The sequence below is a fragment of the Oncorhynchus kisutch genome, linkage group LG23 (genome assembly GCF_002021735.2).
Source record: "Oncorhynchus kisutch isolate 150728-3 linkage group LG23, Okis_V2, whole genome shotgun sequence".
Taxonomy (NCBI): domain Eukaryota; kingdom Metazoa; phylum Chordata; class Actinopteri; order Salmoniformes; family Salmonidae; genus Oncorhynchus; species Oncorhynchus kisutch.
This window is the reverse complement of record NC_034196.2, coordinates 18,391,111-18,403,769: the sequence shown is the minus strand read 5'-3', so window position 1 is coordinate 18,403,769 and position 12,659 is coordinate 18,391,111. Positions and strand designations below refer to the sequence as shown.

At 42.6% G+C, this 12,659-nt stretch overlaps 1 protein-coding gene across 1 annotated transcript in view; it reads right to left on the bottom strand.

The window, feature by feature from the left end:
• The window catches only part of LOC109876024 (BMP/retinoic acid-inducible neural-specific protein 1), a 154,746-nt gene that overhangs the window by 56,723 nt on the left and 85,364 nt on the right, over nucleotides 1–12,659 (bottom strand). The window contains exon 5 of the mRNA XM_020468503.2: nucleotides 9,414–9,519. Within this exon, the coding sequence (XP_020324092.1) occupies nucleotides 9,414–9,519 (106 nt within the window). The remainder of the gene's footprint in view (nucleotides 1–9,413; nucleotides 9,520–12,659) is intronic.

Sequence of the window (12,659 nt, the reverse complement as noted above, 5' to 3'; positions counted from 1 at the left end):
ATCAAATCACAGTGAGGTACAGTTACCCGCTACCTCTCATCGCTATGGCGATTGAGTCAATGCACGGGGCGCGCTTCTTCACTAAACTGGATCTCAGGAGCGCTTCAACCTGGTGTGTATCCGGGAGAGGGACAAGTGAAAGACGGCGTTCAGTACCACCTCAGGGCATTTTGAGTATCTCGTCATGCCGTTCGGGTTGATGAATGCTCCATCAGTCTTCCAATCCTTTGTAGACAAGATTTTCAGGGACCTGCACTGGCAGGGTGTAGTGATATACTCCACTACACGCGCCAAGCATGTGTCCTTGGTGCGCATATTACTTGGACGACTGTTGGAGCATGACCTGTACGTCAAGGCTGAGAAATGCCTGTTCTTCCAGCAGGCCGTCTCCTTCCTAGGGTATCGCATTTCGACATCAGGGGTGGAGATGGAGAGTGACCACATTTTAGCTGTGTGTAATTGGCCGACTCCCACCACGGTAAAGGAGGTGCAGCGGTTTTTAGGGTTTGCCCATTACTACCGGAGATTTATCTGGGGTTATGGCTACGTGGCTGCTCCCAGTACCTCACTGCTGAAGGGGGGTCCTGTACATTTGCAGTGGTCGGCTGAGGCGGACAGGGCTTTTGAGCACCTAAGGGCTCTGGTTACTTCGGCTCCCGTGCTGACCCATCCGGATCCCTCTTTGGCGTTCATAGTGGAGAGGGACGCGTCAGAGGCTGGGATAGGAGCCATGCTCTCTTAGCGCCCAGGCACGCCACAGAAGCTCCGCCCCTGTGCTTTCTTCTCAAAGAAGCTCAGCCCGGCGGAGCGGAACCATGATGTGGGGGACCCGGGAGTTGTTGGCTGTGGTTAAATCTTTGAAGGCATGGAGACATTGGCTTGAGGTGGCTAAACACCCTTTTCTCATCCGGACTGACCACCGCAACCCGAAGTACATCCGGGCAGCGAGGAGACTGAACCCTCGTCAGGCAAGGTGGGCCATGTTTTTTACCCATTTTGTATTTACCCTGTCCTACAGACCAGGTTCCCAAAATATGAAGGCATGTATGTCCTGGCTGTATGACACAGAGGAGTGGCCCATGGATCAGACTCCCATACTCAGGCCGCCTGCCTTGTAGCACCGGTCGTGTGGGAGCTGGACGCGAACATTGAGCAGGCATTACATACAGAGCCCAATCCCCTACAGTGTCCTGTCGGGTGTGTGTACGCACCGTCTGCTGTCCATGACCAGTTGATCTATTGAGCCCACACGTCACCCTCCTCTGGTCATCCGGGGATCGGTCGGACGGAGCGCTGTCTGAGTGGGAAGTACTGGTGGCCTACCTTGGCAAAGGACGTGAGGGTTTATGTGTCCTCCTGTTCGGTGTGTGCCCAGTGTAAGGCTCCTAGACACCTGCCCAGAGGTAAGTTACATCCCTTACCCGTTCCACAGCGGCCTTGGTCACACCTGTCAGTGGATTTTCCGACCGATCTTCTGCCCTCACAGGGAAACACCACGATCCTAGTCATTGTGGATCGTTTCTCTAAGTCCTGTCGTCTCCTCCCTTTGCCCGGTCACCCTACGGCCCTATAGACCGCGGAGGCCTTGTTTACACACATCTTCCGGCACTACGGGGTGCCTGAGGATATAGTGTCTGATAGGGGTCCCCAGTTCACTTCGAGAGTCTGGAGGACGTTCATGGAACATCTGGGGATCTCGGTCGGCCTCACCTCAGGTTTTCACCACGAGAGTAATGGGCAGTTGGAGAGAGTTAACCAGGATGCGGGCAGGTTTCTGCGGTCGTATTGCCAGGACCGGCCAGGTGAGTGGGCGGCGTTCGTGTCCTGGTTCGAGATGGCGCAGAACTCGCTCCGCCACTCCTCCACTAACCTCTCCCCTTTTCGGTGCATATTGGGGTACCAGCCGGTTCTGGCGCCATGGCATCAGAGTCAGACCGAGGCTCCTGCGGTGGACGATTGGTTCCGGTACGTGGAGACATGGGAAGCCGCCCATGTGCACCTTCAGCGCCAAAAAAACAGCGCAGACCGTCACCGCAGTGAGGCCCTGGTGTTTGTACCGGGGTCTGGCTCTCAACCCGAAACCTGCCCCTCAGCCTGCCCTGCCGTAAGCTGGGTCCGCGGTTTGTGGGGCCATTCAAAGTCCTAAGGAGAGTGAACGAGGTGTGTTACAGGTTACAGATTCCCCCCGATTACCGTATTAACCCCTATTAACCCATGTGTCTCTCCTCAAGCCGGTGGTGGCTGGTCCGCTCCAGGAGTCAGGTGCGGGATGTTCCTCCGCCCCCTCTGGACATTGCACGTACTCCGTGCTTTCCATCTTGGATTCGAGGCGTCGTGCAAGGGGCCTTCAGTACCTCGTGGAGTGGGAGGGGTACGGTCCGGAGGAGAGGTGCTGGGCTCCGGTGGCGGACGTGTTGGACCCTGAACTGATGCGGGCGTTCCAACGTCTCCGGCCAGATCGCACTGCGCCTCGCCCTCCGGGTCGTCCCCGAGGCCGGTGTCTGCACCCTGCTGGAGCCGCACGTCAAGGGGGGGGGGGGTACTGTCACGACTTCCACCGAAGTCGGCTCCTCTCCTTGTTCTGGCGGCATTCTAGACATCGCCACTCCATTTTTCATTGTTCCATTTGTTTTGTCTAGTTCCCCGCACACTTGGTTTACATTCCCTAATCACATTGTATATATATATATTCCTCTGTTCCCCCCCATTTCCTTGTGTGGAATTGTTTTGTTTCATGTTCAGTGTGACGCTCCAGGCTTATTTCCCCACTGGGTATTCTTGTTTAACCCATAGGAGGTTTGATTATTTGTTTTGTGACTGTATTTTGCCCATTTCTCTTTTTGCTTTTCGGCTGGAGGTTTGACGCAGTTGCGTCCATTTGTTGTGCTTCTGCCCTAATAAAGAGTGCGCCTGATCACAACTCTCTGCTCCCCTGCACCTGACTTCAACACCAGTAGTGCATACGCTGACAATTATTGCTAGAACATGAGCAAAATTGAAATAAAAATGTAATTATGGAATGAAATACCAGGAAAATGTAAAACATTTGTCAAGTTCCTGAAATGTTCTGAGAATGTTCCAAAGCCAAGCAACTATCCTGCACCATTCCCAGAAAGTTGTGGGAAGGTTCTGTGAAAAATAACCATAGGACAACCACACTCTCACCAAGCTCCAAAAACATATGGTTCTCAGAACTTTGTACTAGCTGAGTATATAACCTAATATCAAAATATAATTAATTGACATGATCATTCAAAAGCAGGACACCTAGCATACTGTATTTTACCTTTAACAGCTATTTTAGTTAACACTGTGGGTGATCTCATACTTTGGCCAGATGTGATCTCTTCACATTTTAACTGCCAGCACTTTTGTTCTTTCTATAATTGTCTAAAAAGGTCAATGGGCATTTGAGAGATACATGGAAGGTGTTCATTAAATGTACCAAGAACATTGACTGTCTTTTTAATATATCCACCCAACTCTTTTCACCATCAGGAACAGTTTGATACAAATCCCTAGTGCTCTAACAGACAGTAGATATTGCTATTGTGGACATTTTCTCTGGATCGTCCCAATATTAAATCCATTAGGGTATTAAATCTATAGCAAGCCGTTGTGCAAGCTACAGTTGGCCATCAGAGTTGCTTTTTTGGAGAGAATTCTGAGAATTGGCCAAATCATTTTTTAAACGAATTGGATGAGGAGAATTAATTGTATTTTTCAAACTGATGAACCCAGGTCCCGATTGGCTGGCTCTTATCCTAACATCATGCAGTCGGCATCCTGCTCTGCAGAACTATATTTTTCTGAGTGCCCCTGGTTGAAAATAACGTACTGTAATTGAAATGAGTGTCCTGGTAATTCTTCATCCCTCCCTTCATTTATGTATTTTCTAATCATATAATTGTTGTTCAATTTTTTTCCCTACAGCATTTTTTCCCTTCATCAATTTTTATTGCCTGCAGTGTGCTCTGTGGAACAGAGGGAGAAATTGGAAGTCAATTTTATTAATGGCAAACAACAATTATGTCAACTCCCTCAAAGTTACCTTTTGTAATTCACTTGTAAATAAAGTCAATGTCGTCTGGCTGGAATGTTGCTACCGTCCCTTTCTGTGAGATTGAAACCATCACCTCACCATCTCTATCATTTCACCACTGGCGTCATTGGTATCTAAGCACTCTGAAACACACTTAAGCTACACCCATGCACGCACATGTACACACACGCACACACGCACACACCACAACCACAAAATGACTGCTTCAAAGTGCAAAATGTAATCTCCTCCCTTATATGCTGAGAGTAGTAAACCCTTTTGAGAACAGGCTGTCGATGTCTTATTGTCATCTGCATGTGGGCCTTGACATACACAGAGGGCATATTGCCTCTCGGCTTCAGCTCCATCTTTTATGATACCAAGAGATGATGTGTGGAGAGGAGGTACACCAGCAGAGAGAGATGACAGATTACTCTATAGTGCAGTTTATAGGACCTGCGGGTCAAATGGCACAAATAACCAGCATTGGTTTAATTAGTAGAATTTGACACTTCAAACAATGAAAGGAAAGTTTGGAGGTAATGTCATTGTCAACTACTGTAGCGTACTGTACATATCCAAAGCCTCTGCTTTTGGCATACAGTGGCTTCAAAGTTCCCACTTAGGTGCAATACTAACAAGAATATAATAGCAACGTTTTCGATGCTCATCCACCATTTTCACATGGAAATACTGATCTTTCACAGCCATTTATACCACCAGCTGGATAAAATGATAATTCAATCTTAATACTCGAAAGAGACTCTCAAAGACTAAAGAGGTGTCACCAGCTCAGGAATGACATTGAAGTGTTTTCACTTTTGAGGAGTTTGTGATAGTTGGCACATTATAATACCAATCTTATGACAAAAGCTCTCTAATGAACTCTTAACTCGGAGATGATAATTGCTCTTGGAGGATAGATTTCAGTTGTAGTACACTTTAAAATAATCAGCCACTTTGAAATAATGTGAAAACAATAGCTTTAAAAACACACCATGAAATAGCAGCATTTGAAAACTAATCTCTTTCTCCTCAAATCGTATCATCCTGAAAGATACAGGCTGTTCATCTGCCTGTCACATATCAGTTGGATGACAAAACGTTAGTCTTCCAAGCAACAGAGGCCAATACAGAGGTTGCATGGGAATTAAGCCCTTTTAAAACATATTGATTCCCTTTGAGCGAATGGCAGGGGGAACTTGAAAGCGTTTATGACAGAGTAATTCTCTGTATTCAAACAGCATTTAATGATCCCTTCAGGGAGGGATGCAGTGGTGTAGTTAAAAAAGAGCTCCGAATTGCTGATGCAATTTTATACTGGAGGTAAACTACATACATTAAAAAGGGATAGCTTGTCTCAGAAACTTGACCACTCTTACAGTGGCTTTCATCACTGTCCCAATGGGAGCTGTGGTATATCTAAGGCACGGTTGATGATGATTATTCATAGGAGGAAAGTAAGAGATGATAACTGTTGACACAAATGATTCCTTCAAAAGCAATCAGCTAATTTCTAAGTTTGTCTACTTTTCTATCTTTGCAACCTAATTTTGTTGTCACTCAAAGCTGATAATTGCATAGCATTTACTGTCACTATTTTAATCTTTAATACAGTGTGTGAACGAAGTATACCCAAGCCAAAAAATATACTTCTGTAATTTAGTTAATCGAATCAGCAGATACGTAGTACCAGTCAAAAGTTTGGACACGGCTTCTTTATGTTCTATTCTACATTGTAGAATAATAGTGAATACATCAAAACTATGAAATAACACACATGGAATCATGTAGAAACCAAAAAAGTGTTAAACAATTCAAAATATATTGTATATTTCAGATTCTTTCAATAGCCACTCTTTGCCTTGATGACAACTTTGCACACTCTTGGCATTCTCTCAACAAGCTTCATGAGGTAGTCACCTGGAATGCTTTTCCAAACCATCTCAATTGGGTTGAGGTCGGATGATTGTGGAGGCCAGGTCATCTGATGCAGCACTCCATCACTCTCCTTCTTGGTAAAATAGCCCTTACACAGCCTGGAGGTTTGTTTTGGATCATTGCCCTGTTGAAAAACAAATTATAGTCCCACTAAGCACAAACCAGATGGGATTGCGTATCACTGCAGAATGCTGTGGTAGCCAAGCTGGTTAAGTGTGCCTTGAATTCTAAATAAATCACAGACAGTATCAGCAGCAAAGCACCCCTACACCATCACACCTCCTCCTCAATGCTTTACGGTGGGAACCACACATGCGGAGATCATCCGTTCACCTACTCTGCGTCTCACAAAGAGGCGGCGGTTGGAACCAAAAATCTCAAATTTGGACTCATCAGATCATGGACAGATTTCCACCTGTCTAATATCCATTGCTCGTGTTTCTTGGCCCAAGCAAATCTCTTCTTATTATTGGTGTCCTTTAGTTGTGGTTTCTTTGCAGCAAATCGTCCTTGAAAGCCTTATTCACGCAGTCTCCTCTGAACAGTTGATGTTGAGATGTTGTGAAGTATTTATTTGGGCTGCAATTTCTGAGGCTGGTAACTCTAATGAACTTATCCTCTGCAGCAGAGAACTCTGGGTCTTCCTTCCCTGTGGTGGTCCTCATGAGAGCCAGTTTCATCATAGCGCTTGATGGTTTTTGTAACTGCACTTGAAGAACCTTTCATAGTTCTTGAAATGTTCCGGATTGACTGACCTTCATGTTGCATTGTAACAATGGAATGATGTCTCTTTGCTTATTTGAGCTGTTCTTGCCATAATGAGGACTTGGTATTTTACCAAATTGGGCTATCTTCTGTATACCACCTCTACCTTGTCACAACACAACTAATTGGCTCAAACGCATTAAAACCTCTTGCTCCTACTTGAGACATTTGCGTCCCAACTAGACATCTGGAAATGCAAATGCGCTACGCTACATGCTAATAGCACTCGTTAAAACTCAAACGTTCATTAAAATACACATGCAGGGTATTGAATTAAAGCTACACTCGTTGTGAATCTAGCCAACAAGTCAGATTATTAAAATGCTTTTCGGCGAAAGCATGAGAAGCTATTATAAGAGAGCATGCAACACCACGAAATACCTAAATGCTACGTAAACAAAAGATTTCGCGTAGCCGGCGCTACCCAAATAGCATAAATAAAATATAAAACTTTCATTACCTTTGAAGATCTTCTTTGTTGGCACTCCTATATGCCCCATAAACATCACTATTGGGTCTTTTTTTTCGATTAAATCGGTCCATATATACCTAAAATAGCCATCTATGGAAACTGTGTGATTCAGAAAAAAACACTGTTTGAAAACGCTACGTCATTTTTTTTAATTAAAAAAGTCGACGATAAACTTTCACAAAGCACTTCGAAATACTTTTCTAATCCAACTTTAGGTATCAGTAAACGTTAATAATCTATCAAAATGACCACGGGGCGATGTGTATAATTAAATTATTATTTAATTTTAATTTATTTATTTATTTTGCTCCTTTGCACCCCATTATTTTTTTATTTCTACTTTGCACATTCTTCCATTGCAAAACTACCATTCCAGTATTTTACTTGCTATATTGTATTTACTTTGCCATCTTGGCCTTTTTTGCCTTTACCTCCCTTCTTACCTCATTTGCTCACATTGTATATAGACTTGTTTATACTGCATTATTGACTGTATGTTTGTTTTTACTCCATGTGTAACTCTGTGTCGTTTTATCTGTCGAACTGCTTTGCTTTATCTTGGCCAGGTCGCAATTGTAAATGAGAACTTGTTCTCAACTTGCCTACCTGGTTAAATAAAGGTAAAATAAATAAATAAATAAATTCAATAGCTCCACGATTTCAAATCATCTTCCAAAAATCTCTCTTCCAAACCTTCCAGTCGGAGACCGGATGGGAAGTGATCTCCCAGGTTGGTTTGCCCAAGAAATAAACAGCCCGAAAATGACGAGACTGGCGACATCGTGTGGAAGCTGTAGGGATTGCAACCTATGCCATAAGTAATACGGTTTCCATTTAACAAACAATGGAACTGGCGGATTGATACTTTTTTCAGTTTTCAGTGACCAGATTTTCTTGCGCTTTTCGCTGAAACACACGCTCTGTTCAAGTCACAGCGGTGACTTAACCAGTTTTAGAAACGTCAGAGTGTTTTCTATACACACATACTAATCATATGCATATACTATATTCCTGGCATGAGTAGCAGGGTGCTGAAATGTTGCGCGATTTTTAACAGAATGTTCGAAAAAGTAGGGGGTAGGAGCAACAGGTTTTAAGAAGGAAAGAAATTCCACAAAGGCACATCTATTAATTGAAATTAAATCCAGGTGACTACCTCATGAAGCTTGTTGAGAGAATGCCAAGAGAGTGCAAAGCAGTCATCAAGGCAAAGGGTGGCTATTTGAAGAATCTCAAATATACAATATATTTTGAAGTGTTTAACACTTTTTTGGTTTCTACATGATTCCATATGTGTTATTTCATAGTTTCGATGTCTTCACTATTACTCTACAATGTAGAAAATAGTCAAAATAAAGAAAAACTCTGGGATCAGTAGGTGTGTCCAAACTTTTGACTGGTACTATATATATATATATATATATATATATGGAAAATGGAAAATTCAGCGGTAGCATACTTCTGTCCTTGCCTAGCACTGTCACATTTGATTCAACTAATTAACAAATCAACACCTGTATTAGCTAAATTAGGTGTGCTACTGCTGGTCTGGAACAAAAGTCCACACATACTGCAGCCCTCCACCACCAGGAGTGAAAAACACTGTTCTATATCATGTAGAAATGGAGTGCTAACATTATATTTCATAGCTCCATACAGAGTGCCACTAATAGAGTCTGAGCACCAATACATACTTGAGCTTAAACCTTTTGTGCTATTATTCAGCATGCAAGCCTTCGCTTTGATCAACACTAGTCAGATCTTCCCTACTGATTGAGAGGACCAGGATGAATTGTGTGGGTAAGTTAAAATGTTATGACGCTTACTGGGTTTGAACAACACTAGCAACATCGGGCTTGTGGGTTTGATTACTTCATGGGCCACACACGCTACAGATAAAAGTCTCTGGTAACCTGTATGACCATATTATTATCATTAGGACAAGAGACCCAAGACCAAAGTAACGGAAGAGGATCACTGAGAGCGGAACTGTGGAGCAAATTCGATTCCATCTCTGTTTTATTAGTCAAAATAGATTCAAATTAATTTCACAAATCGTGCAAAACTCCCTAAGAGGTGTTTTTCCTAAATGGACTGGAGAATGGAATGACCCCGACCTTAACACCCCTCCCCCCAGCCAATGTAGCCTCCCGTAGTGAAAGTACGGTAAGAAATACAGTTGGGTATGTTTACCTTGCAGATGGAGCTTGCTCTCTGGGCTCTGCAGGAGGACGGAGCTCACTGAGTCCAGATTATCATAGCTGCTGCATCCCAGCGGGCCCGTGCGAGTCTCTGTCACCTGCAAGAGAATCAGGACAAATACTTCAGGAACAGTAGGGGCGAGAGACACTGCGGTGTGTGTGGATGTGAGTGTTGGGATGGGGAGTAATCATAGAGAAAATTGTTTTCATTACGATTTAACTAGACTCTGAGTAAAGATTTACACATGTAAATCATCAAGCACGCATTGATTTCATTGAAGGATTGGAACGAATGTTTGTATCATGCCTTTGTATGTCAAGCATTATTATATTTAAAAAATAGCACAAATTATACCTACACACTGAAGAAGGATGCAAAGCCGAAACGTCAGTGTACGCTATCCCTGATGAAGTGAAAATAATAAAATTATAAAAAATTTAGGTCAACTTTAAGCAACATCTTTTTGAGTGTGGACCCATTATACCTTCTTTGTCTGAATTTGAGGGTTTAATGAACCAGCCAAGGTACAGTACCAGTCAAAAGTCGGACACATCTACTCATTTAAGGGTATTTCTTCATTTGTACTATTTTCTACATTATAGAATAATAGTGAAGACATCAAAACTATGAAATAACACATATGGATTCACAAAGTAACCCAAAAAATGTGAAACAAATGTTTGAGATTCTTCAAAGTAGCCATCCTTTGCCTTGAAGACAGCTTTGCACACTCTTGGCATTCTCTCAACCAGCTTCAACCATGTGAGCAGCTCATAAATATCTTAACTTCACGTGTGTCACGCTAGCACATACATGTTCTGCGGCGCTGAGCTAAGCAAGCTGTAATTGGGCCAGAGCACAGCAGGCCTTTCTAAGCAGCACTTTTATAAGTACCTCCTTTTTATATCCATCTGTGACGTGTACCATGACCGGCTTATTAGACACATTTTCTTTTAAGGAACTTTAAAGGCTTTGTTTCCTTTCAAAAGAGGTGAGATGTTAATGGACTTTTTTCAAACTGTGCCTGCGCCCCACTTTCTGCTAGAGAATAACACTTCCCTTATAAAAGTCGCAGTAGTGGCCTCTCTCCCAGCCCAAACTTCAATCTATGGCATAATTAGGGTAGTCAAATGTGAGGGTGCTTTTAGTTCCGACTACACGTCTGACTTTAAGATTTTTTTAAAGAGAGTGCTCTTGAAAAGGGTGCCTTTTCTTCCCATTTTGAGATGACCGGCAGTGTTCAGTAGTACTTTCACATGATTCCAAGAAGCCAGATGAGATGCTACTAAGCAAAGGAGATTAAGAGAAAAAAACTCTTGGCATTAACCTCAAACGAATTTCACTCAGTCTTTGGCTTGGTTAGAAAACTCTAAGCTTGAAGGTGGGGGGTTGCGTTAGCAGCTTGCATGAAGTCCAATCTCATGTGAATAGGGGTTATCGAAGATGTGGGAAGAGTCAAATACTTCATGGTGAGCAAAGAGCTACAGATACTGATACAATTACATTGACATAGAATAGTCAATAGTATATCCTGGCGTCACTCTCTTTATGGGGTAAAACTTGAAACCAGGGGGGAAACAAAGTGACAGGCTCCTAAAAACTCACTGGGCATAGACGTCAATTCAACATCTATTCCACATTGGTTCAACGTAATTTCATTGAAATAACCTGGAAACAACATTGATTCAACCATTGTGTGCTCTGCAATAACAGAGAATGCAATTGAATAGTATGCTTAACATTGAATAGTATGCCCCTTCCTGTCAAAGGGTAGATATGATATGTTCTGCAAAACTATGACTGAATCAGAGCACAACGGACAACATCTTTTCAAAATGCAACTGTATGTAAAGGTAGGTTTGCTTGCAGCAGCCATACCACTGCAACTCTCCACCACTCCAAACTCTAAAATGTCAGAAAGCTACAGTAGAGTTATTGACAGAAAAGGCCAAACAATACATTTTACAAGCTCTCTGCAGCCTTGCATAACGTTTCAAAGTAGATTGATTATTGTGCTTGCCTAGCCTATCAAACAGTGGCATCTTGATGGGTGCTGACAGGGTGCTTTTCTCCCTTTTGTTGTGGCTTATCATAGAATAAATTACTTTCTGGTTGTATTGCACACACATACACAGACACACGCACGCACACATGAGAATGCAGAAAATACAATAGACATTTTACCTCGATCAATGTGTGCTATAGTGGATCACATCCAAGAATCATATTGTCAAAAGGTGGAAAGACCTATTCAGGAAAAACAGATTACCATCCTTGATAATCTGAATGCCCAGTAGGATATCAGGCAGTTTCTCTCCACACAGACACAAACACACTATCTCTCAAACACACATACGTACAATATTGAGAGAAAAAAATGTCATACAACGTAATAAAATACAAGGAGCAATCAAAGAGCTGAAACAGGCCAAGGAGGACTTAGAAGATCTGGATTGTTAAGCGGAACACAACTCAGAACCCCAGGGAGACCATGCTGTTTCGTAGTCCTAACTACCATGGCCCTAGAACACACTCTATGTCTCTTCTCTGATCTCCAAAATCCAGGATACCTAGAATCACAAGCATATTTGGATTATAATGACAGGACGATAACATTGTTCCTATGTTCGTTCATTTTTCAATTTTTTTTTCAATGCATACTCAATTTCTATTCAGAGCAGGATAATTGATTTGTGGGGTGCATTACATCCTATCCACCTCTTCTCATTTAGATGGATCCCACTACCGGTTAGAGCATACTTCCTGTCAATTATGTGCATAATAGATTGCTAAGAGCACGTCACACTGGAGACCTTAGGAGCATTGGCATTTCAATATGTTATGTAATGGGGATGAGTGACAACATTATGTTCAATACCCATTTTGTTGAATGACATCACCACCTATTTTTAATTAACACCAATTGTTACAATTTGTATGGTGTCTGTGATTCATAGAGCTCCAGCAAACTTTATGCACTGTTGCAGTCCTATTCCAAATTTGCAATTGTACATTTTTCCCTCAAGCACCAATTGTGACAGAAAAAATATGGCTCCAATAAGACTGGCTTTAGGAGTTGTTGCAAGCTTGCTGAAGTTCAGGAAATTGCTCGTCCACGCAGTTCATATCAAATTTGATTTATCATGAGCCGAAATGAGACAAAATGTTTTCTTAAGAGCCCTTCCCAACAATGCAGAGAAAGTAAAAATGTTAACTACTACATTGACACTCACACAA